Consider the following 27,882-nt stretch of genomic DNA (forward strand, 5'->3'; position numbering starts at 1 on the left):
AGTATTTACATTTTGCAGTGATTTCAATAGAAATCCAGTTCTGTCATCAGGCAGTGTGTTAGTGTCATGCTCAGGGTTGGGGTTACAGGTATGTGCTTAGACTGTCACCGGTGGCCAGGTGGAGATACTCTGGCAGTTCTGTGCACTCCACTTCCGCTTCCACTATGGGCTTCCTGTGACGTGCTGACAGGGTCTTTCTCTTCCACAAGCTGCAGGGCCGCCTCTCCAGACACGTCTTTATCATTTCAGACAGGTCCTGCTGCAGATTCTGGAAGTTTTCCCTGCCAGGAGAACAGTTCACAATGAAATCTTTTTTTTAAAGTACATCACAGACAAGTAATGAATTCACAGATTAGTTATTAGGAACAGTAAGGATCATAAAATGTGAAACTCACGCTGTTGGAGGCGTTGGCAGATTATAATTTTTCCCTGTAACTCCCGTCAACCAGTATGTTGTCTCTTTTCCTTTACCCTGTAGTGTATATGAAGATCAGTGTTGTTATTGCAACTAAAGCTATTACAAATCATTTTTATTCAGTGAAATAAAAAATAGAAATATTAGATGAAAAATCTTAAAATAAAATAATTCAAAATACTAATAAATGCTATAATGGTATATATATAATAGAAAAATAACACTGATGGGGACAATTGTCAAAAGAATGTTAGTGAAATCACTACCTTTAAGTAAGTTTCTCCTCTCTTTTCATACTCAAACTTGCAGTCTGTGCGCTGGAGAATGCTGATGGTCGACTGACTCACGTGGATTCGTAGTGCTGGGGTGAGGAGATGAATATAGAATAAAATATAGATTAACCAGTTGGATTACTCACAATACTTTAGTTGGGGAAATCTAGTGATTTACTGATTTACAGTACCGTTCAAAATTCTGGTAAAAAGTTTATAACGTTTTTAAAAGAAGTCTCTTATGCTCACCGAGGCTGCATTTATTTGACTAAAAAAAAGCAATATTGTGAAATATTCCATTGTTATTCCTTTGATGGCAAAGCTGAATTTTCAGCAGCCATTGCTTCAGTTCGGTGTCACATGATTCTTCAGAAATCACTCTAATAGGCTGATTTGGTGCTCAAGAAACATTTCTTATTATCATCAATGTTGAACGGTAGTGTAGGTTTTGAAAGGCAGCACTACTCACGTAGACCTGTGGACTCCATACGAGATGCCGTGTTAACAGTGTCTCCAAACAGGCAGTATCTGGGCATCTTAATTCCCACTACACCAGCAGCACAGGGCCCTGTGCACATGCAGCATAAAAAATATAAGCTAAGGGGTTATTTTGTATATTTTTGTATTGTTTAAAATATTTTTCCCAAGGTCTACTTATTTTTTCCTCTAAAAAACAAATAATTCATTTTTTTTTTTTTTTTTTTTTTTTTTTTTTTATCATTTTCCACCCTTTCTCTGACCCTTGCACTTCTCGAGTTCACACTTCGGCACGGATCGAGTAAAAGAGTTTGCGTATTTGGGTTGCTGTCCGAGGAGAGGGCTCAGAAATCTGTATTTTGGGCCGAACCCTGAGTACTCCCCCACGTATCCCTGGTTGTGATTGGAAACGAGTAGGGGGAGGCTGTAGACCTGGAGCCGGTAGTTATACGCCTCAAGCAGTTTTACACCCCTGCTGTTCCTGCAGCGTCCTGTAGGGGGAGGCTGTACAGTGACACGAATTGAGGTATGTCGCCCTGGGTATTTTAAATAATCCACTAAAGTTATTGTTGTTTAGCAATGATGCAACATTTATTATTTATAAACGATTATCTAGATCAGGGGTCACCAAACTCGGTCCTGGAGGGCCGCTGTCCTGCAGAGTTTAGCTCCAACCCCAATTTAACACTCCTGAACCAGCTAATCAAGGTCTCACTAGGCATACTAGAAACTTTCAGGCAAGTGTGTTGAACCTGGTTGGAGCTAAACTCTGCAGGACAGCGGCCCTGCAGGACCGAGTTTGGTGACCCCTGATCTAGATAGAGCTAGGGTAGGTAGATATCAATTCATTTCTATATATCAATGGATGGGTCTATAATTTATTTCGAGAGACAAAAAGTTATTGACAGTCAGTTTGATGTTCTGTCTGGCTCAAACTTAGCTAACTACGTGTAGGTTTAGCTGCCCCTAGTCTTCTTTACTCACTTTCAAAATGTATTTTCTTTTTAATTTTATTTTGTTGCCTGTCTTTAGCTTGCATAAGATGGCCTCTTCTGGTAAGACTCTGTTTACTCCTTGCATTAAAACATACTCCACATGGTTTCTGGGGCATTACAGTAGATATTGGAAACGTGAACTTGTTTTTTTTTGTGAACACACAAAAGACATTTATAATAGGCATATATGTATATATGTATGTAAATCTCTCTCTAAAGTAAAGAGTTGAACTGCACACTCACTCAAATATTTAGATTGTTTCCAATGTCATACATGATAAAACCCACATTAAAAACTTTTCCCATATAGTTTGAATGTACTGTAGATTCTGGTTTGAGTTGTTTCTTATAAATGAGATGTCTAATTATCTAATTTATATCTTAATTTTTTTTTAAAATAGCTTACTGATCTGGACTAAAATCTAGGACACACTTAATGTGGGTTTTATCATACTCTGTCTTTACCAAGTTCTCTTTAACTTGCATCTCATAAAGGTGTGTGTTTGCTTTAGCTACTTAAGGAAATGAAAATCTCTCTCTCTCTAAGCTTGTATAAACTATTAACACCCATCTCTTTTTTTAACTGCATTCTAAACCAATAGCTTGTCTAGTAAATAAACTACCAACAGAGACATACATGGACATGTTTTTAATGTCATTTTCAATTTTCTCTGCACAGTCCATCATCAGTGGCCAAAAGAAATCAAAATGGCTTTTTCCAAAAGTGTTCCACCAACAAGTGCCTGTGCCGTTGTACTTTGAAGATCAGGAGCAAATTGATGCAATCCACACTCACCTGACATCAGTTCTGGGCAGCACACCCACACACACACCCACAGTGACAAGATCAAATTCACCATGGATGTCCTTTTTAATTTTTTTAATGTTTAATTTTTTTTGTGAACAACAATATTGTCTCTTTCTTCTAAATGGCCCTTGGAATTTTAGAAAAGGGATAAATTGTGTTTGTCTTCATAAAATGCTATGTAGGACACTGTTTTGTATCTGTATGATGACCTATAGTGAATAGTACAGCAGATATTTCATTCCAGGATCCATATGATTACACGGCACTGTATGTCTAATGGGCTAAATATGGTTAATATCTAAATGTAACTTTATATAAATTCACAACAACATATTTCACTCAGTCTCCTGTATATAAAAACCTACGGTGAATATAACATGCACTTCCAAATGATGAGTACTCGGGTTCAATTGACACCATCATTACTGTTCTTATCACTGTGTATACTAGTGCTGAGGAAGCCTCAGAGCTGAAATTCAGATATGGTAATGGGCATTTCATTTCCAACACACGCTGTAAGCGGTAAACCAATCACAACAGACTGGGCCATCTGACCAATCAGAGCAGAGTAGGCTTGCGGAAAAGAGGGGTTTAGAGAGACTGATTCCTTTATCGAACCATTTCAGACTCTGTAAGAAATGAGGTGATGCTGCAATGTATATTATGAGAAAATTGAAGTGTTTTACATAGAAAGTAGACAGTATATGACAATGTATTAGCGTATGCTGTGTGGTTGATGTCCAGTGAAATACATAATCATGTTTCGCTTGGTCCCCTCAAAAGTTGCGTTGGATTTTCTCCTCAGCGTAAAGGTTAAATGTACAGTATGGAATTTTTCGCCACTAGGGGTTGCTAACCTATTTACAGTAACAAAGGCGTCGTTTGATGACGCAACATTTGCTAAGAATTACTGATCTTGTCGTCAACGTCAAGCCGACCGATCTAATCATGTTTATGGATGAGTAAATACATCAATGTTTTTATCATGACTGTGATATGAAGCAGGTCGGGATTGCTAAGAGACAGCTATCAGCTCCACACGCGACGCGAGTCCTGCGGATATAAAAGGAGTATGGACATTTCATTCTACCGAACTACACGCAAGTGCAGAATTACAACTCACAGGTCAGTTTATTAGACAAATAAAACTTGTGAGGTAACGCAGCGCTGTTTCACCTGGTCTAACATTTCACTAGCACACTAAACTGCATTTGAATGTGTTAGTTTGTCTGTATGAGACTAGCAGTAAGCTATATCAACATTAGAATAACATACAGATCATATTCTAACATTTTATCATTGTTGAACTATATAACATTGATTAGTTTTATGTAAATGTGCTCAACTGTTTAATAAAGTACATGTAGAAGCGGTCGAAGTCTCGGACGTGGAGCTCTCGTTTATATACTGTCTATGGGAGCTCTCGGCATCTCGAAAACACCGCGCTGACATTGATTCTCGTTTTAGTTCTCCTTTTTTATCCAAAGTCTGCTTGCCATGGTCCATAATGTTTGAACGAAACAACAACAGCGTGCAAATAGACATTGCGAACTACACAGTGGTCCACGTCAGTCGCTTTTTGGTTACTATCAGAGGGCTCTGGTTCATAGCTCTGGTTACTATGGCAATACGAGCGGAAATCAGGGACAACGCGGATATGACGCCATTGACGGCGACAAAACAGAAATAAAGAAACGGGACGTGTCTTCGAATTAAATTACAAATTTCTCCTGGTTTGAAAGTTGTTGGAAACAGTCGGGATAATGTAAGTACACAACTAAAAAAAAAAATATATAACATACATATAGTGATTTTTGCTATTTTTAAGGCAAAAAAGTTACATATTGTGCCTTTAAGAGACCCATCTATCACTGTTTTCATGTTCGTAGAGTTAGTTTCTAGAGTAAAATAGGCTATAATCTGTGTGTTTACACAGCTTTTTTTTTTTTAATGGCGGGTGCTGGTGTTTCACGTGCGTTCGGTCAATTAGCAAACACTAACGTCACTGGTAGTTCCTATAGAGTTGGATTTTTAGACCCTACTCTGAAGTAGGAGCTAAATTAGTTCCTCCAAAAGGAGTTCCTAGAGCTAAAATCGTTCCTAGTTCCTGCAGTGCGAACATGTCAAAATTCTGATACATCCGCCAACTATAAAAAGGTTCCTCCGGTGCAAAAGCCCCATTAAGAAATGCCCTCTGCAATACTTGAAAACTTTAATCTAACAGTTTATAAGGCTGCACTGTTGAGCAGAGTACAATGAATGACTGGCCGTTACCTGAATGCACACCAATGCGAATCCACACGGGCATCCCAGGGAGATGGCGCAACTGGAATGTGCCCATGAAGGCCAAGATGTCCAGTGCCATGAAGCAGATATCCATTGCATGCCTGTTCCCATTGCGTCGAGGAAGACCAGACACCACCATGTATGCATCACCAATTGTCTCTACCTGAAATAGACACACAGACACATCGCCTTGAATTACTGAGGCATTGTAAAAGCCTTCTCTGATACTGGGTACTATAGTGAATTGAAATACCTTATAGACATCGTGATTGTCAAGGATGCTGTCAAAGTTTTTGTAGATGTCATTGAGCATGTCCACCACCTCCATAGGTGTGCTGAAGTGGCACAGTGTGGTGAATCCCACAATGTCACTGAAGTAGATGGTGACTTCGTCAAAGAGCTCAGGCTCCACTTTTCCTGTTTCCTTCAGAGAGCGCACAACTGGTCTGCAAAAAAAGGAAAAAACGACAAGGGTTAATAATTTAATTACTTGGCAGTAATGATATAAATAGTACAATTTTGTCCAAACAAAAAGAAGATGCGAAAAACAAAACAAATCTAGTTTTTAAATGCTAGAAATGCATTTAGGCATCATAAAATCATAATGTACAGTATAAAATTAGATATTTATTTGAGATTTGCTAAGCTACATTTAATAGTGTTATTAAATTACTTGTGTTTTAAAATCAGCATGAAAAAGAATTTGCAATAGTCTTTTCTTCCCTATTGTGATGTATATCCAAGTGAAAAGAAGAAGAAAATAAATGTATAAGAATTGATTGGATTCGCTGTGGTTTACCATTGCTGTCATCTAATGTGAGTAAAGGAAAACGTCATAAGAGAAGAGAAGAGAAGAGAAGAGAAGAGAAGAGAAGAGAAGAGAAGAGAAGAGAAGAGAAGAGAAGAGAAGAGAAGAGAAGAGAAGAGAGAATTGTCCATTTTGATTTATGGTGACTTTAAAGATTAACATTAATTGAGCATTAAATGACAGCAAGGATAATCTAAATGTAAAAATATGGAAAATGAGCATGTCTTCAATTTAATATTTACTAAAACTGGCCAATAATCAATGTGCATATCTAATAAGAAGATTCTGCAGTGTTCTTCTGTTTCAGACCCAGGCAGAAGCATGAAGTTTAGGCAGTCCGCTCTGTCTCTCTCAGCCTTGTACAGAGCTGTGCGTTCCTCAACCAGCCGCTCCAGGTTACGGGAATACATCTGCAGCCGGCGGATCAGATTCTCCATGTAGCTCTCATGTTCCTGGTTGTCCAGACTAATCATAACCAAATCAGAAAATCATGTATAAGAGAGATTTCAATCATGACTCTGATTTGATTTGTATTTCTTTCTTCTTTGTCTACCAAGTCATCTAAGATTTCTCAATGTTGAACAAAAGCATTTAAAAGTGACCTGACAATCTTCCATAGAGTGATTTCTATCTTTTTGAAGTCTGGTCTTCTGTCTGGGTCCTCGTCCCAACAATTTCTGATCAGCATGCACACCTGGAGAAACCGATTAAAGAGCCAACTTAAACTAAACTTACTTTTTATATAAAAATTATATACTTGCCAAAACTTTGGAAACAACAAACAAACACATTTTTTATATTTTTTAAAGAACTCTCTTATGCTCAACATGGTTGCATTTATTTAATCAATAATACAGTAAAACAAATTAAGAATTAAAAGAACTGTTTTCAATTTGAATATACAATTTATTCCTGTGATGGCCAAGCTGAATTCCAGTAGTCATTACTGCCGTCTTCATGATCCTTTCATAAATCATTCTAATATGCTGATTTTGCTCAGATAGCATTTATTATTATAATCAATGTTAACAACAGTTGTGTTGCTTAACATTTTTGTGAAAATGGTGATACTTTTTTTCAGGATTCTCTGATGAATAGAGTTCAATGAACAGAATTTATTTGCATGTATTACATTTATTAAAGCATTTATTAATTAGAAATCTTTTGTAAATGTCTTCACTGTCACTTTTGATCAATTTAATGCATCCTTGATTAATAAAAACGATTAATTTCTCTCTTTTTTATCTCTTTTTAAAAACTGTTTTCAACATTGTTAATTGTTAATAATAATAATAATAAATGTTTCTTGAGCACCAAATCAGCATATTAGAATGATTTCTGAGTTAATTCAGCTTTGCATCACAGAAATTGATTACATTTAAAAAATTTAAATTGTAATAATATTTCACAATATTACTGTTTTTACTTTATTTTTGATTAAATAAATGCAGCCTTGGTGAACATAGGAGACTTCTTTCAAAAACATGTATATTTTGTAATGTTTTCAAACTTTTGACAAGTTCTGTAGTTTTAGTGAAGTATAACATGTCACACGACAGAACATGAAACCTTTCCAAAAGTATATGTTTAGGCTTTCTGCTATTAGAACAAATAACAATTTGTGTATGAGTCAAACAAATGCATACATACCTCTTGTTCTCTTTCACTGGTGTTCTCAAAGTTTAGATCCGGTCTGAAGAAAGAGTTCGTACTAGGGTATTGCACTCTGGCTAGCTTCTCTGGTAAAGGAAAGTGGGTTAGTTAAAGAATTAATTCACCTGAAAATGAAAACAATTCCAAATCTGTCTGAATTTCTTCTGTGGAACACAAAAGGTGAATTTTTCATGAATATCCTGTTTGCTCGTTCCAATAGCTATAAGTGAATGAGGACTGGGCCTGTCAAGCTCCAAAATTACAAAACAAGCACCATAAAAATATCATAAATGTATTTCTCATGCACCATATTCCAAGCCTTTTGAAGCCTGTCATTGATATTTAAAGGGTTAGTTCACCCAAAAATTAAAATTCTGTCAGTAATTACTCACCCTCATGTTGTTCCAACCATGTAAGTCTTTCGTTCATCTTCGGAACACAAATTAAGATATTTTTGATGAAATCTGACAGAATTCTGACTCTTCCATAGGCTTCCAGTGTGACCGAAACTCACCGACCCAGAAAAGTTATTAAAAACATCGTTAAAATAGTCCAAGTGACTCCAGTGGCTCAATCTTAAGTATATCAAGCGACGAGAATACTTTTTGTGCGCAAAAACAAACAAAAATACCGACTTTATTCCACTATTCAATTCCTTCTCTCTGGGCCTCGTAGTGTTTTTGCGTAGCGCGTCTGTGTTGCACGTCACCACGTAGGCTCACAATTGGCCGAAGCAGGTCATGTGTGTGATGCGTGATGACGTGCAACACAGACGCGCTACGCAAAAACACTACGAGGCCCAGAGAGAAGGAAATGATTAGTGGAATAAAGTCGGTATTTTTGTTTGTTTTTGCGCACAAAAAGTATTCTCGTCGCTTGATATACTTAAGATTGAGCCACTGGAGTCACTTGGACTATTTTAACGATGTTTTTAATAACTATTCTGGGTCGGTGAGTTTCGGTCACACTGGAAGCCTATGGAAGAGTCAGAATTCTGTCAGATTTCATCAAAAATATCTTAATTTGTGTTCCGAAGATGAACGAAAGACTTACATGGTTGGAACAACATGAGGGTGAGTAATTACTGACAGAATTTTCATTTTTGGGTGAACTAACCCTTTAAGTCATTTTTTTTCTTCCCATATTGGAATGATCATGAATGAATGAATCTTTCTTTAAATTAAGTATTCAGTACAAGTGCAAATGAAGTATTACAAAATAGTTCTGAATGACAAATCGGACTAATCCAGTTCTTGAATTCAATGAGAGTCAATGACCACAGAGGGGAAGATTATTAGTGAATAACAATTTAAATGGCTATTGTAACTGTCATTGGAGTCACTTTGTCAGTTCCCTTTTGAAGTGGAACAACACTGCATTTTGGATCGACGCTATGGGAATGCCATCAGCGTAACACACTCCAATTTCATTGGCTGGCGACAGTCCTTGACGTCATTAGCGGAGCGTCTGAAAGTATAAGTGATACACATCGTCAGCTTTTTTGTCTTCAGGAGCCGTTTGTTTAGCTAGCACGAAGTGAAGGCGAATCTATAATGGAGAACTCAAGCAAGCATTTCAGGAAGTGTGTGCCTCCGTGTCCCAGGTTTCAGACACCTGAGGATACACACAACCTGTGCGTTCAGTGCTTGGGTGTGCTTGAGGTCTCTGGAAGTGCCCATTGTGAGAAGTTTACATTGCGGAAGCTCCATTCATGCTAGAGGGATGTAGGACAGGCGTCTGCACCTCCTGGCTCAGGCCCCGCTGTTGGCGAAGCACAGAGGAGGCTTAAGTTGTGGGGATGGCAGGTTGAGCTGGCTGAGGAATTCGAGAGAGGTATGGCTCTTTAGCGCTCCTCAGTCGTGGGTTCGAGCGATCTGCTCGATCATGATGTGGCCCCCCATACTGTTGGACGTCATGACACACACCACAACCAGATTGGATGTGGCTTGTGGGCGTGAGAAACAGGAAGTCCCTTGTGGCAGGCTGGACGAGTGCTTCCTGTCAGGCCATAATTGCCCTTCACCCATTAACCTTCCCGAACTCCATGAAGAACAGGTTCCCGGCTGGAGTGGGTGTGATTAGAGAAGAGGGGCAGAAGGCGAACGGAGTCATCAGATACCTATTTAAAGGAACTGTATGTAAGAAATGTATTTCAATTAATCTTAAAATGGCCCTGATATGTCACTAGACATTAAGAAATCGTTGTTCATTTCAAATACTTATTTCACTGACAACAGTAGTCCGGCCAGGATATTGTCATTTAAAAGTGAAGTTGCAGCCCTCAACTGATGTTGATGTTGTCATGTTGTGTTTTGGCCTGATGCCCCACCCTCCACCTATCTACCAATCATGAAGTCAGTAGTGTTTTGGCATCCGGGTTGCCAGCTCTGCTCTAGTTACCACAGCTGCAGCTACAAACGTGTCGGATAAAAAATTTCTAACGTTACGAAACCTAAAAGACCTCGTTATGATTCCGAAATACGTCGTGACAAAGTCCGAAATAAAACAAGGATTTGTATAGGAGATGCCTTTGAAAGATGGAGACGGCTGAAAACAGAGAAGAATTTGAAGACAGACGCCAACGTTGCAGCCTATCTGGCAACCTCGAGTCGGGGGGAGGGGATACACCGCTCTACAGTAATTTGAAAGTGATTGCAGTACCAGTTTTGGCCACAATCTTACATACGGTTCCTTTAAAGCAGTGGTTCTCAAAGTGTGGGGCGCGCCCCCCAGGGGGGGCGCAAGGTTACTGCAGGGGGGGCGCGGGAGATCTGCAAAAAATAAATAAAAAAAATACAGCCGTTACGTTACTACGGCGTTCAAGTGCGTGAAAGCGGTAGTGATAGCGCTCTTCTTTTATAAATCGGCAATGAACGGCAATTACACTGAATCGTTCTTCTTCAGACCGTTGGAACAAGCCCAACCTAGAAGTTGCTCGCCAAAGAAAAAAAAACTCTTCAGCGGACGTGCGCGCTCTGGTGAGAAGACCAACCAGACGCTGAGCTCGTGAAGCACTCTCCAAAGCTGCTAAATTAACTTTTAATTATGAATTAAAAGTTAAAGTTCTGGTTTATTATTCTCTCCTACTGTTAATTCAATGACATGACAAATTAAAACTATTCCTGTTTGCATTGCACGTTTTTATTTTATTTTGTAATTTTTTATTTTTCAAGGAGAAATAGAGAAAGCAGGCCTTCAATAATTTCCTAAATCACTTGTAAGTTTATCATTGCACATATTTCATTGTAAAAAAAACGTTCCGCTTATATTAAATGCTTTTGTTTCGTCTGATAAACAAAGTTTTTGAATCATAACACGTTATCCACGCTGTATCATCATAACTGTCAAAAATCGCGGAGAGGAATGTCTCCACGGAAACGGAGATCAATTTGATTCACATTCCACACTACAACGTGAAAACGTCGTTTTCAAATGTATCCACTTTGGAGTGCGTTTTCATTAATAAAAACGCCATCTCATTGTGGACGGAAGGCCAAAACGGAGAGAAAAATATACGTTTTTTTTTTTTTTTTTTGAACCGTCGCTAAAACAGGCAAGAATTACTTATGTTCTGCCTCTCCTCATCACGGGGCTTGTTCTGATACCAGCTGTCCGCCAAAAGGCAATAACAGACAAACTGACGGTTTATCTCAAGATATGAGACCGATCAATATCACGCATTTGCGATCCATAAGACTGTGTAATGTCGTAAATATTAATAATAGGATGAATTTGAGCATTTAATATTCGAATATTATTTACAATAAGGAATGGAATTCGAATAGTAGCCTATTATAGAGGAAGATTGACAGCCCTTATATATATATATATATATATATATATATATATATATATGTATATATAAAATTTATTTTTTTGGGGAGGGGGGGGGGCAGATTTCTTTAAAGGTCCCGTTGCATGCGATTCCATGTTTCAAACTTTAGTTAGTGTGTAATGTTGCTGTTAGAGCATAAATAATATCTGTAAAATTATAAAGCTCAAAGTTCAATGCCAAGCGAGATATTTTATTAAACAGAAGTTGACTACAAAAAACGGCTCGATTGGACTACACCCCTCTACATCCTGCATTAGTGACATCACCAGAACCGTTTCTTGACTAACCTCCGCCCACAGGAATGCTCCCTCAACTCTACTGGCTACTTGCGCACTTCTTATAACTTAGCCTACTGTGTTTACTCAGCTCTTACGTGATTTTCTGAAGTAAAACTGACGCTTCATCTTTTGTGTGATGTACAATAAACTTTATTAAACTCATCAGTACATGTTTGATCATCATTCAGACAGCAGACTTGTAGGCTATTAATAAATAATGGATACATAGCCTACAAGCAGATGACAAATACGTTATAATAACCGTAATTAAACTACTAAACCATACCTGTTTCATCTCTATACAGCAATCTGACTCTGTAGGCATTATTGTCTGACTCGAAATGAACACCGTTACTGAGAGTTTCTGATATTATCATCATTCCGTGAGATGAATTTTTCCTGACAGACTGAGCACGAGCTTATGAAGCTCCGCCCCCTGTGTCGTCCAGCAGCAGCTCATTTGCATTTAAAGGGGACACACTGAAACGGCTCGTTTTTCTGAGCCCCAAAAAATGTCAATTTAAACATGCTGTAAAAAATGATCTGTTGGGTATTTTGAGCTCAAACTTCACATACACACTCTGGGGACATCAGAGACTTATTTTACATCTTGTGAAAAGGGGCATAGAACGGGACCTTTAAAGGTTTAAAGGGGGGCGCGACCAAAAAAGTTTAAGAACCACTGCTTTAACTATTAAGTGGGTTGACAATGCACAAGTCGAGGAAGTTCTCCAAGTCTTTCCTTGATATCTGTCACTTACTACGGCAAGCGCAAAAATAAAATAAATCTAAACTCCGCATAGCAGAATGCAAGCAGGGTGTGAGCGCTACCCCTTTGTTGATATCCACATTATTCCAACGCCCCATGACGCTTTGCGCGAATTATGAGTGTAACTTCCGTTAAGACTAGCTCTATGGACCCAATAATATATATTATATATAACTGTGTACAATGACATTACATTATTCTACTCATCCTTCAACCATTGAACAATAAAAAAGCATCAACAAGGTACTTTCAACAGACCATGAATAACCCCAAAATCTTTCCACAGCAAAATCGGATGGTTAAATATCACTGTGGAAATCTGTATTATGTAACATACGTTGCGTCTTAATAAAAAATATATATATTTACTTCAGCATTGCGTGATACTATTTCAAAGTGATTTCAGTCATTTTGACAGATAATAAATTGTATTATCCTGTGAAAACAAACCTGGAAAGAGACGTGAGGATTTGGGGAGAAAAAAAGAGATTCTTTGTGCATTCCAGTGAATTATTAATGGCATATATTGTAAATTATGTGCAGTATATGTTGACCTTTTCATACTATTACAGCAGAATGCAAAAGGAAAAAATAAAATAATCATGAGGAAAAGAATGCAGTGGCTGAAAAGAGCTCTTGCCATAGATATTCTTGTTAAAACATGTCACGTTAAAATACCAAGTGTTACGTTATTCTCAAGTTATTCTTAAATAAACCATGAAAGAAAACTGATGGCTCATTGAGTCAAACTGACAAATCAGCTTTATTTGTAGGGCAACCTGATGATTTTAAATGATTCGTTTCAGTCTTTTTGAATGGAAGTTCCCCAAACTGGAAGTGCCACCCATAATTCAAAACGCAGTAAGCTCGTCAGGAATAAGGTGGATAGGATAATTAAGCAGAGCTGCAGCACCCCTGTGGTTTCCCAGTGATAGTGGTAATGGCCAAGTTCGACAGTGACATATTTCTCCCTGTGGCAATTATTCCCTAAGAGCTGTTTTAAGCCTAAGAGGCTGTCACAGCTGAGCCATTTTTTATTCCTTAGAGTTCTGCTTTTAGGGCTAGAATAACCTACAGGGGAGGGAGGAAGGTTGTATAGGCCAGGTTTTCCCTTGCTATAAAGGCATAGAACCTGGAATATCTTATACATCAGATGGTCCATGTACATCTTTTTATGGATGCACCCTGGATTGGCGCTCTGACTCCAGCTAAAGTAATCTGTTGAGTCAATTTATGCTATGCCCTAGCCTGGGTTTCCCCATACTGCCTTGCTCGCAGCGCGATTTTATTCACGCTGCTAGGCAGTCTGGACACCATGGACCAAATTTTCCCCTGAAAAAGGGAACCAATCACAGAACGGGGAGGGAGCAGCAAGACGATGACGACACCGAAGCAGTTTGTTTATATCTATGGATCCAACATGGCATCAGACTCGACGTTACCTTCTACCCTCATGTTTATCTTGCACAAACGGTAATATTCGCTAAACGCCATCGTGTACAAATAAATCTTTGACCCATCGTCTTTTCCTCGTCGAATTTCTGTCACTCTATATACGTCATCTGGTATAATTGAATCGATTGACTATGAGCTACATACAGGTGCATTTGATAGACATTCATAGCACCCAATAAACGGCTCTGGGCATTCGTAAACCACGCCTCAAAAAGAGAAACGAGAAAATGAACACGTGGTTCCCAGACCAAGTCTCAAATGAGACTTGGTCTGACGTTAGCCAGGCTAGCTATGCCCTCTGTGATTGTGCATATTCTCACCCCGTGAGACAGGCATCCCAGTGGCATGGCGGAGTGGGTATTTGTTCCCCATTGCATCCAAGACGCAGTGTTGAGTTCCACTTCGAAGGGGAACATTTCAGGTTATGACTGTAACCCTGGTTCCTTGGCGTAATGGCTGCTGGTATTTGGAATTCCATTACAAAACACTGTGTCAGTAATAGACTTTTATATCACAATACTCGGCCCACGCTAAATTGGAATGATGAGCATCAGTCTGGTGCAGTTGAGTTCAGGAGGAAAACACTGATGTGAAAAAAAGAGTTGATAAAAAGGGAAAGCCTGAAAGAAAACCAAACAAGATGAAGATACAAAGATAGAGCAGACAGCAAATGTTACTCCACCACCAACAATAGGGAAAAATATGCACATATAGGAGCCTGAATGCTGCAGCAAAATCAATGTTACTAGGTCCCCATCCCGGGATCGATGCCGGACTAAATCCCGGGACGTGTTTGCGTTCACATAGAAGGCACTCTGGCATTTTTATAGCAATTTTCTGGGATCAACGCGTTGTGTGAAAGGGGCTTAAGTCTTAAAGAACCTAGAGGATGGTCTCACTCTCAATGTTTGAGCATCAAAAAAATATACAGGTGGTGGATGAGAGAGACTAAAAGACAAGAAAAGAACAAGACTGAGCTTCAAGAAAATACAAAGGCGGTGAGAGAGACAAAACAATATCAAATAAAGATCAATTGTTCATGTCAAGATCAAATGTCCTGCTGTTGTCTTACAGTGAAAAACAACAACAACATTAAAACAAATCCTTTTCTGAAATATGCCTGATCTAAAAAACAAAAACACAATCTCTATAAAATGAATTGCTAAAAGCCGTAATCATAAACAACTGAAAATTGGTCTGTGCAGCATAGGTCACTGCACATGATGAAAGCATGTACATTTATTTCATAATTACATTTTTTGAATTTGCACCATGTTTTTGTAAACAACAGGTAAATCAACATATTTTGAATCTCATATTTTTTGTGGTAAAATATTTGTCAAAAAAAGCTATTAAATGGCTTCAGTAGACTTTGTATACAGCCCACATATAAGCTACTTTTTAACTTTTAATCTACAGTCCTAATTTACTGTAAAAAAAGATAAATTAGGAAAAAAGCTACCAGCACTTCAGTCCAAAAATTCACTTTTGAGTGAGTAAATGAATGAGTAGAGAATTAAAACTTTTGGCTAAATTATGCTTTTAAAGTGTGGACTTTGCATGGATGAAGGATAAATCACCAGTAGGTGTCACTGATGAGGCCATCCTTAAAAATATTCTTGTTTGCCGTAACCCGACCGACCCTGTCAATTTAGTACCGACCCAATTATTTATTTATTTTCCCTTTTAGTCCGACCGACTTGCCGGTTGTAAACTTGCGTTAAGACCGACCAATTTTTTTTTAACTCTTTAAACAACTAATACAAATGCAATAAAATAATATTAGTTATTAAGTATTGTGAATATAAATTGCTTAGACGTATACAAACATAAGCTGCGTTCTTTCTTTTAAATAAAAACTCGTGGCGCGTCATTATGTTTACACCAGGTTTACGCATGTCACACTACGGCCTGCAGGCTAAGATCGCTCCGTTTCATTCACTGTCAATGGTTCGCGCTTGGTAATGATGGCTGCGGCTTTACTCTAAAGATTATTTCATTTTTATATGTTGTTGATTATGGTTTATTAAAAAATAAACATGTGAAAGCGTGTTATATAGGCTACATGTCATGTTTTAGTCAGTAATGACGACGCTACTGCAACACGCATCGCCGCAGATGAGAAGCTGCATCAACGTGCTATCGCAAATCAAAGTGAAAGTAAGTCGCAGACGCTTAACACACAATCATCTTCATTAAATGTAAAGAAACGAAATGATCTTACCAGGGCTGTTTCCGCTTTCTCTTATTGCGGGCTTTGATTCAGAAATTTTAGCTGTTGACCAATAAAATAATAACTGTTGCTTTCGGTGCACTGCATTAAATCTGCATATAGCGGGAATTGAAGATCGGTTATATCCGCAAAAAAACAACAACACACATCTATGTAACCAGGTGTAAATAATTGAATCGTTTTGATCAATCAGATTGCAATCCGATCTGAGAAAACGCAAAGTGGCCTGGTGTAAACAGCCCCTAGACATCGGTGAAAAATGTTCTCTCAAGACCCCCCCGACCCCGATTTTTTTTTTATTATTAAAAAAATATACTTTTTTATATTATTTTTTATATATATAAAAAAATATAGACCTACCTACCGACCCTTTTTTTCTTTTTTTTTTGCTGTTACTGCAAACCAAAATATTTTTAAGGATGGCCTGATTGTGTATTTTTTGTGCAGCTGTCTATAACTCTTGTCTCACCAGCACGATTAGAGCAGGCGCGTGAGTAGAATGTGCACTTCCTCATCATGATCTCCTGGGAAATGATGGCGAAACTGTACACATCTCCTTTCTGGGAGATCCCCTGCTTCCTCAGGTGTTCAGGAGCCGTCCACAGGTCTGAGAGAAGTGGAAACACAAAATAGGTAAACATTAACGTGAGCAAATGGTAAACCAAAATAAGCGTAGATGTATAGAAATAACTGAACTTCTTTGTCAAGATAATAATAATAATATACCAGCCATTCACCTTTACTGGGACTGAGAATTGTATTGAAGCCAAAGTCTGCAATCTTCACAACCATACGGTTGTCGACCACACAGTTAGTGGATTTAAGACGTCCATGGACTGCAATGTTGCTTGTGTGGAGATAAGACATGCCCTAAAGGAGGTCAAAAAGTTCACACGAGAATCTGTGTTAGTATAGGACATTTACATAACTATTAATGACGTGCGTATATAGCACGTCTAGCAGGAATAGATGTTAAACGATCCATTCAGACACTGCTATATGCAAAGAATTGAATAATAATTTTGAATTTAAGAAAATACTCTAAATGAAGGTAATCATTACCTTTGCAATGTCATACATGACAGAGATCTTAAACTGCCAGTCCATGAATGTTTCTTCTGGGTATGAAATCTTATCATTAAGCACATGCTAAAAGAATAAAAATCCATATTTTAGTATTCATTTACTATATTAGATTTTTTTTTTATTACGTCATAGTACAAGACTCATCATAATACTCACTTTAAGGGATCCTCTTTCTCCATATTCAAACACGCCAAAATACTCATTGTCAAATTTGACTGTCCCATAGAATTTGGTAAGATTGTAATAATCAATTTTCAAGAGCTGCAAATGAAAGCGGCATTATGATATCTATTGTGAACAACACATAATTACTCAGGTTTTCTCTTAAAATGATTCAATGTCAGTGTTTTGTTATTCAGTGAAGTGAATGCAATCCGGCTACCGCATTGAGCTCTATCCTCTGTTTTTCAGTGAAGCTTTCATCTGTGAGCCTTAACTCCTTAAGGATAACAACCTATAAATAAATACAAATCTACTAATTAAAAAAAAACTCAGAATAATGGAATCATTTTGGATAAAACTGAGTATTTACTGTACCTTTTTATCATAGCGTGCACGGCGTAGGATGTATCTACAATTTTGTGTAGAGTCTTCCTCAATCTGATCACAACAGACAATGCAGTAAAAAATTGTAAACATAAACATTTTAAAAAACATTATTATAATAATGAATTAAAGACTTTGATGCCAATACATTACCTTCAGACTGATCATATTCCACTCATTCATCTCTAAAGGGGAAATGAGCTCTGAGGAAATGTGAGACCATTTTTTCTGCAAATGATGGTAATGTCTATTTTGCCTTTAAAATATATACAGAAACAACTGTAAATATCTTGGTACATACAATTTCATACACAATGTGCATATAAGATATGTACTGGTAAAACCAGTAGCATTACAAAAAGTGGCATTACAAAGGGACATATAATAATAGTGAAAAACAATGTATTGCTCTTACCAGTAAAAGATGAAGGCAAGTGTACCCATGATACCCACTACAGCGGTGCACAAAACTATGACAATGGTGTTGGTGTTGACAATACCTAAATAAATAAACAAATAAATATTGGTTTCATTTAAATCATAAATATAATTACATATACTACATACATAAATAAAATGTATGTATGTATATATATATATATATATATATACATATAGATACACAATACATTTTCACATTATTACACAATATACAGTAAAATATGCTTGATGCTTTAAATAATAAAAACAAACAGTGAAATTTATGGTTAAAAAATCCCAGCAGTTGTTGTTGCCAGAACTTTACCGTTAAAATGGTAGCAATATTTTAGGTTTTGAACTTAATTTTCCAGTAAAACCATATGTTTCATTAATTTACCAAAATCTGTTTTTTTACCTTTATATTACTAACAACTATGTAACAATATATTGTGTCACAACATATCGCAAAAAATGCAACAATGGATAGTGAATATGTATCGTGGATAGTTCACCCAAAAGTTAGAGTTTTAATTTTAGTACTACATTAAACTACTATATAAAGTTAAATATAATGTATAATGTCAAATGTCTTATGTTACCAGTAAAAAGTGGTCAACATTATTTTAAATATATCTGTACAGTGACAGAGTATATTTGTCTAAAATAGCTTCAGAATCATGAATATTTTTATTCTGGTGTCTCCATTGTCCTGTGCATTGGGTTACCAGCACCAAGTCCAAGCCTATTCATTTACACCCACAATGTAATATCAAATTTAGAATTTTAATCATATTTAACCTTTAATCATATGTCTTGGAGTATCGCGATTCGCAATAATATTGTATCGTGAGTTCAGTATTGTGATATGAGGTTGTCGTTACACCCCTACTAACAACCATCTTAAAAACACAGGTGGCAAAGAGACAAGCTGTGGTAAATACTATAGAAAAAACTTTTAAATATTTAATTTTGATGATTAAAGATGAGTTTTAAGGGATAAAATTATTGACTACAGGGGGACTTTAAAAGTAATCACTTATAATACTGCGTTACACCTTAAAAAATTAATTGTGTTACTTAGTTACTTTTAACTAGTATGGAGTGCCGCAGGGATCTGTGTTAGGCCCTCTATTATTCTCAATATATATATATGATGCCACTTGGAAATTTTATAAGGAAACATGGAATTAGTTTCCATTGTTATGCTGATGACACTCAAATATATATTTCATCACGGCCGGATGAAAACGCTAAATTATCCAAATTGACAGAGTGTGTTAAATCCAGACAAGACAGAGGTACTACTTATCGGTTCAAAAAAACGCCCACAAAACCTTTCACAATACAACTTTAACATAGTATGATGTCCTGTTACTTTATCCTCTACAGTAAAAGACCTGGGTGTTATACTAGACTGCAACCTGTCTTTTGAAAATCATATTTCATATGTTACAAAAACAGCCTTTTTCCACCTTAGAAACATTGCTAAGCTACGTAATATGCTATCAGTTTCTGATGCAGAAAAGTTAGTTCATGCATTCATGACCTCGAGACTAGATTACTGTAATGCTTTATTAGCTGGTTGTCCTGCATCCTCAATAAACAAGCTACAGTTAGTCCAAAATGCAGCCGCTAGAGTTCTTACTAGATCAAGAAAATATGATCATATAACACCGATTTTATCATCACTACATTGGTTACCTATAAAGTCCCGTATTAACTACAAGGTATTGCTACTGACTTATAAAGCCCTAAACGGCTTAGCTCCAGTCTATTTAACGGATGTTCTATCGCCCTATAATCCATCGTGCTCTTTAAGATCACTAAATTCGAGGCTTTTGGTCATACCTAGGATATCTAGGTCCACCAAAGGAGGGAGAGCATTTTCACATTTAGCTCCAAAACTCTGGAATAGTCTTCCTGATACTGTTCGTTGCTCAGACTCGCTCTCCCAGTTTAAAACTAGATTAAAGACGCATCTCTTCAGCCAGGCATTCATATAATATTTTTAAACTTACAGTTAAATCCGGCCTCTAGTTCATAAACGCCAGAGGAGAACTGGCCCCCGACTGAGCCTGGGTTCTCCCAATGTTTTTTTTTTTCGCCATTAGGTCACCTGATGGAGTTTTAGGTCACCATTAGGTCACTTGATGGAGTTTTTCAGGTTGCCTTGCCACTGTTGCCTTTGGCTTGCTCTTTGGGGATATTTAATTTAATGAATCAATCAATAATACTATTGATCAGCCTTACCAAACGTGGACGTTTTTTCCACTAGAAACAAACCTTGTTGTGTTATTTTGATTTAATACTGTGAAGGTGCTTTGATACAATCTGTATTGTGAAAAGCGCTATACAAATATACTTGACTTGACTTGACTTGACTTTTAAGGGAAAGTAATGTGTTACGTTACTTTGCGTTACTTTTTTTTCACCTGGGCTGGGCTTGCTTGTTTGTTTTTTAATAACCAAAAATAATAATTTATTTTTTGCCATTTGTAAAAGCCCTTTCGCGCCAAAAGTGCAAATGCAAAAAGAAATGCAAATTCACGCCTGAAAGCTATTCTGGACTGCAGAATAATAGGACACAGATGAAGAAAGTTCAACACTCTTACTTCAGCAACAACACAAATGTGATGTTTATTTTTTAGTAATTTTAAGACATTTTTGCTTATTAGTATGGTTGAATTGGATCATCGAAGGTCAGCAGCAAAGACATTGGTTAATAATGTGAGATTAAATACATAAAGTATATTTGTGTTATTTAACATATTTAATTATTGCAAATTAATCTGAGTTTACATTTTACTGTTTTTATTAGGGATGTCCCGATCCGATCACGTGATCGGAAATCGGGCCCGATCACGTGTTTTCAGACTCGATCGGAATCGGACGTTACCTCCCGATCAGGACTCGGATATATATGTGTATATATATTCTCATTATTTTTTAACACATCTATAGTTATGCGGTGGCACAGAGTTATGCCGGTTTCACACTGCACGCGTTAGCAGAGCGTATAAGCAGCGCAGGAGCAGTGCGTATGGTGAGCAGGAGCAGGACACGTGCGTTTTGCTTTCACACTGGCAGCGTTTGTCACGCGCGGCTGAACCGCGGGTTGTGTAGGGCAGGCCAGAGCCATAGGCTACAGACAGAGTAGGCTACTCTATAATGGATAAGTTGGCATTGCTTTTTTTCGTTTTCAAATACATTTAAGAGAAAAGACTTGTCAAGAAGCTTATTTTAATAATAATTTCATATAACTTTTTGTTCATCTTTGTTTTTATTGTTATGGCAACAAGTTTGTTTTTGGACATTTGTTTTCTTTTTAAATTGCTGTTGGTCATTTGATTGACTGTTTAAAACACAATAGATATCATCAATGCACTTTTTGGATAAAACTGCGGTGTATTTTGGCCATGATCAATGTATTGTCACTTTAATTCAGCAAAAGCGGCGCAGCAAAAATAGACTCGGCGCCGAAACGATCGCGGCACTCCTGCTCTGCTCTGCTACGCACTGCCGCGCCACCTCTGCGTGCGGTGTGAATGCTCTAAAGCCTGGTTTAATCTGTTAACATGGGCGGCGAAAAAAATACGCACTGTATTTATATTATATAATATATTATATATTTATATTATATTATATTTACTGTTGCACTAAAGTCCAAAAGTGAAGAATTTATTTATTACTTGATTGTTCAAGCTACCTCGCAGAAGTGCTCTGTTTGTTAACAGAGTTGTTGAATGTTAAAATAAGGTGAATTAAATAAAAAAATAAGGAACATCCTGGATCTGTTTTTTCGCTCTTCTTTATTATTTTTTTTATGTATTAAGTATCGGATCGGGACTCGGTATCGGCAGATACTCAAAATCAAATGACTCGGACTCGGACTCAAGGGCAAAAAAACCTGATCGGGACATCCCTAGTTTTTATGTTTTTATTCAATTTGAGGAATACTGAATTAGTGAATGTGCAAGTAAGATTACTTGAAGATTAAGTAAGAGTAAATGCATGCTCACATTTTGTCTACAACTACAATAACCATCATGTTCACACAGCGCACACAACAGGAGAGCTGTCAGTCAATAAATGGGAAAACAAAGTAACTTGCGTTACTTATTTGAAAAAGTAACTATATTTAAAAGTAATCTGGTTACGTGACTCGCTTACGTGTAATAAAACAAACACTGACACAAATATGTTATACAAATACAAATGAATTAACAACATAAGTTGAACATTGAACCCTAACTGATAAGAACAAAAAAAAGAAGAAACAAAGTTATGGTTTTTCACTGTAAATTATAAAATGAATTTTTTTACTTGCAAAAAGTGTGCATTTAACAGCATTTTACTGTAAAATCACATGAAATGACCCATTAGATCTATTGCAGTTTTCCACCATATAGAGTAAGGGAACTTCTTTTAACCAAATAAGAGGATTTTACCACAACATTTTTACATCCTCATACCTTTTGACTCCATTAATGGATGGTCTTCAGGCAGTCTGCCCTTAGGCCAAATGAAGGAAAGCTCTTCGTCTATTAGCTCTGTGTGGTTGGTGGAAGTGTTGAACTCATAAAGAATGTTGTACTAAAGTACAGAAGAGGTAAGTTTTAATGTCCAATAATCACTCCATAGTTTGCTAAAAAAAAAATCCATTCTGTAAATAGAATTGATATGTCTGAAATCTGTGGCATACCTCATTGTTACTGTTAGTGTAGATCAAAGAAAATATCAGATCCCTGTCACCATATTCATCCAGCTGATAATCTCCTGCTATGCCTGTGGTTTGGATTTTACAAATGTTAATTATCTTGTGGATCTACTAAAGCAACTACAACATTATAAGACATGGCTGAAGCTTTTTACCTTTGAATGACACGTTTCTGAAGTAGTTCATGCTGACAGACTCTATACCCTGAATTTCTGAGAAGGCTGTGTTCCAGATGTTCCTCATCACCTGTCTGAACAGCAGCACCGCATCATGATATGCTGCAATATAATCATTCATCTGCACACAGAACGGTGAGGAGATGAGAGTTAGTACTTCTAGATCTATAAGACTAAGCATGTAAATGTGAACACTGCAATAACACACTACAAAATGACAAAACAAACAGATTTTTGAAGCTTTCTTTACATAAAATGTGAAATTTCATCATAAAAAATAGAAATTATTGCATAAGTGCAACTGACAACCTAAAGAATGAATAAAATGACAATAAACTATTTTAATATTTATTGTGTGAAAATGATCTATATCAGATTTTAAAAAGTTATCGTACATTAAGCTACATTCAAATACACTTAGGATTGGTAAGATTTTGTAATCTTTTGAAAGTCTCTCACCAGTGCTGTATTCATTATATCAAAAATACAGTAAAAATAGTAAAATATTATTACAGTTAAAAAAACTGCTTACTATTTTAATATATTTTAAAAAGTAATTTATTCCTGTGATGCAAAACTGAATTTTCAGCATCATTACTCTAGTCTAATCTTCAGTGTCACATGTTCAGAAATGATTCTAATGTGTTGATTTGGTGCTCAAAAAACATTTCTTTTTATTATCAACGTTAAAGACAGTTGTGCTGCTTAATATTTTTGTGGAAATCGTGATACGTTTTTTTTTTTTTTTCAGGATTCTTTGATGAATAGAAAGCTCAAAAGAACATTTATTCCAAATAGAAATCTTCTGTAATCACTTATGATTTGTGCATTTTGTCTGAAAGTATTCATTTCTTTTTAAACAAACCATATAAAATATATTTCTTGATTGATATTTATAAATGTGTATTTAATATACATAAATGCAAGCTTATGAATTAAATATAGCAAGAAAAATGTCATTTCCAGAATGGTGATTAGAGAGTGCTAACCCAAATTACAATGGGTTTTGGCCTGTGAGGACAGAGATCAATAAAAACACGGTACCTACCGTGTTGTTACCAGAAGTGTCAATGGTGTATTGTCTTGTGTCAGGCATTGTTAACACCAGGACATTCTTCATAGCATCGTTAGATGACTCATTATAATATCTGTCGCTGTGAGAGAAAGTTAGTATTGGATCTCACTTACAAATCCCAGTCTTTCTAGACTCTTTAAATGAGGCTTTCTGAGATTGGCACAGTTATATATCTCATTTAGCTGGCTATCCATGCACATTTAGTTAAGTCAAGATCAGTAGATATCATAGAAAACTCTAGCTTAAAGAAAACAGGAATTGAAAGTGAATGACTGACTTGTAAAGGTCAATCAGAAGAAAAGCAGTTTCATCATCAAACTTCATAGTGCCGTTCTTCAGATCCATGATGTCATCAGGTGTCCCACAAATAATGAACACTGTGAAATAGAAATAAAGTAACAAAAAAAATAAAAAGTTTGACTTTTTGAATGTAACAGTGGAACATGTGACACAAATATTAACTTATAAATGACCGTAAGTACAACATTTACAAACTAATATTCAAATAAAATAAGTTCTCACGATTGCTCTCCCGGTAACGGTTGTCCAGAGCATCAGTGAGCTCATCCTCTTTTCGTAGAACCACTATTTTCTTTAACCTGGTGGAAAAGTTGCCTAAAGCCACTTCAAGAGCATTTATATACCTACAGACAAGACCCAAAAATCAGAAAGCCACAAGGGAATATTCCTATATTCCTTCAAGAAACTCTACTGTTGTTGCAAACTATTCATGTAGAATACACTTGACTACATACTCACCAGAAACAGTCCTCTGTGTTATTCGGTTTCTTGTATAAATACGCTGTTTCCCATTTAGGCTTGACCTCATCTTCGAAATTCCAAAAGTAAGAGAAGAAGCTGGCGATTTTTCTCGCTGGAGGCAGAAGGCGAGTCAGATCTCTCTTGAAGTCACAAGACAATCCAAAGCTTCCTGCTGATATGATGGGCATGTTGAGGTTCAGGCCGATCTCCAAACTACAAAAGTGGTCGAACGAACACATATCAGTTTTGAATAACAATGAAATCACCCCAGAAACATCCCTTTCTTAAACAGGCTGACAGGTCCGTCATCTTTTCAGTGAGGTCTAAATGTTGTTCCTGTTGTTGCTATCATACTACAACTTTGTGTCACTAAATACAATTTGTTTTATTGGTCAACGGTATCTGCCTGATGAATAAACATAAAAGTACACTATCCAAAAAAGTACTCATACTGTATTATATTGCAAAATGTATTATAGTTTAAATCTATATAAAATGCAAGTAGTTTAACTTTTTTTTTGACCCACCTAAAGGGTTAGTCTACCCAAAAAAGAAAATTCTGTCAATAATTGCACACCCTCATGTCGTTTCAAACCCATATTAACCCAGAAATTAAGATGTTTTTGATGAAATCTGGGCGCTTTCTGCCCCTTCATTGACAGTCTAAACCACTACCACTTTCAAGCCCCAGAAAGGTAACAAAGACGTCATTAAAGTAATTTATGTGACTCCAGCGGTTTAACCTCAATTTCATGAAGCGACGCAAGGGCTTTGTTTGCAAAAATAAAAAATAAAAATGTACCACTCTATTAACAAAATATTAATCTCCAATACGCGTTCATTCAACAATGCCTGCTGTCATGTCAACACAACACGTATGTGTCACATTGATTACTTAAATTATGTCTTTACTACCTTTCTGGGGCTTGAGTTGAAAGTAGTTGCGTAAGTAAACTAGTGAAAGTGGTTTTTGGGTGAAGTGAACTAACTAACTAACTAACTAACTAACTAGACTTTCAGTACATCAGCTCAATGTGCTGACAAGCATTTATGGTAAACTAAAATTCTTTATTAATGTCATTTCTATTCTATGTCATGTTAATATATTTGTAACTACACATTTATAATGATGAAGTGCAAATTTAGTACATTTAAAATATATTAACTTCAAATGTAATACTGAATAAAGCAGTACATTTAAAATTATAATCAAGTTTTACATGTGCTTTAGTATTTTAATTAACACATTCAAATAATTATTTAAAGCATGACATAAAATTACTAAAACGTAAGACAGGGTTTAGATTAAGCCAGGATTAGGCCTTTGTTCAATTAGGGCATTTAAGAAGCTTTTATAAACGTGTCTTAGAGAAAGAAAAAAAACAATACTGATGTGGGTCTTGAGACAAAACAATGGCACTGACATATTTTAAGATAATATCAGTGCAAGTTGCTTTCAGTTAAAACAGTTCAAACGTGCATTTTAGTCAAGTAAAACTTCAATTCATTTGACAAAGTGCACTTTTAAAAGTGTACTTAAGCAGTCATGAAAGTACTCCCTTTAAGTACACTTAAGTGGATTATTAATTTTATTAATATTATAGTCCAGTGTTTTAAAGAACACTGGACAGGATTCGAAGAACACTAAATGCACATTCAATACACTTCTTTTTTAACAAGGGGTGAGTACTGTAACTTATTTAAAGTTGATAGCAGATAGCATGAACTAAAACAAGAAAGCAAGGAGATGTACAATACAGACAAATAACTGTAAAAGCAAAATATAACATACTCAACCATTTGGAAAGTGGCATAAGTGCAGGTTGGTCCAAGTAGAGCACATCCCTCCTCCCCTGCAAACTACGAAATAAGTCACAATAATCAGTGTGAACCTCATACAGCCTATATTGTAGCTTTTATAAAGTATGTCTGAGGAAATAAAAGACCCAAAACTGACCGCAAGATCATTTAAAATTTCAACTCCCTCGCAGGCGCTACTGGCGCAGCCTTTTGTTAAGAAGTAAGTGGTTTGAAACCCTCTGAACTTCACTGATAAATCCACACCTTGAAAAAGTAGAAAAAGAAACAAATTAATTCCTTAATTATTCAAATACCACTCAAACCATGGCATTGACTGAAATATTAAACAGTATTAAGGTGTCACTAAATCTTGTGTTTGTTTTACATAACTTTAAAGTGGTAGTTCACCCTAAAATTTGACCATTTACTCACCCTCAAGTTGTTCTAAACCTGTATGAGTTTCTTTCTTCTGTAGAACACAAAAGAAGATATTTTGAAGAACCTTTATATTAGACCCAGATATTTCTGGTCCCCATTGACTTCCATAGTATTTTTTTTTTTCATACTATGGAAGTTAATGGGGACCAGCATCTGTTTGGTTTTCCATATTCTTCAAAATATCTTCTTTTGAGCTCAACATAAGGTAGAAATTCATACAGGTTTTGAACAACTTAAGGGTGAGTAAATGATGACAGAATTTTTATTTTGGGGTGAACTGCCCCTTTAATTATGGCTTCACAAGGTGTTGATTAGTTCCTCATATTCTATAAAATGTTGTTAGGATTGAACTTTACCATCTTTTGAGTTGATCGCAGAATCAGATTCAATAGCCCTCATTACCGCAGGCTTCACAAAATTGATACTCCAGGGCGACACGTCGTCATCCAATAAAATAACATTCATCAGAAGAGTGCCATTAAAACAAGACTCTTTCATGAAGTGACTTTGCTTTAGGAATGTCCATGATAGACATGCAAATAACCAGATGTAATAATCCATAGTCAAATGTGAGGAAG

General features: G+C 36.5%; 1 protein-coding gene across 1 annotated transcript; it reads right to left on the reverse strand.

Annotated features, from left to right (window-relative positions):
- Positions 1-82: 82 nt before the first annotated feature.
- gucy2cb (guanylate cyclase 2Cb) lies at positions 83-27,865 on the reverse strand (the record flags this gene model as incomplete). The annotated part of the gene is made up of 27 exons (XM_081391938.1): positions 83-281; positions 396-472; positions 682-776; positions 1,157-1,255; positions 5,242-5,416; positions 5,507-5,699; positions 6,371-6,526; positions 6,664-6,755; positions 7,712-7,800; positions 16,754-16,891; positions 17,022-17,154; positions 17,347-17,433; positions 17,527-17,631; positions 17,753-17,824; positions 17,908-17,970; positions 18,070-18,172; positions 18,332-18,416; positions 22,809-22,929; positions 23,039-23,121; positions 23,209-23,350; positions 24,278-24,383; positions 24,582-24,681; positions 24,827-24,948; positions 25,064-25,279; positions 26,859-26,926; positions 27,024-27,130; positions 27,661-27,865. 27 exons carry the CDS (start codon positions 27,863-27,865, stop codon positions 83-85), a joined length of 3,231 nt encoding a protein of 1,076 aa, XP_081248064.1.
- Positions 27,866-27,882: the final 17 nt, after the last annotated feature.

The sequence above is a fragment of the Scardinius erythrophthalmus genome, assembly GCF_964197995.2.
Source record: "Scardinius erythrophthalmus genome assembly, chromosome: 18".
Lineage (NCBI taxonomy): Eukaryota > Metazoa > Chordata > Actinopteri > Cypriniformes > Leuciscidae > Scardinius > Scardinius erythrophthalmus.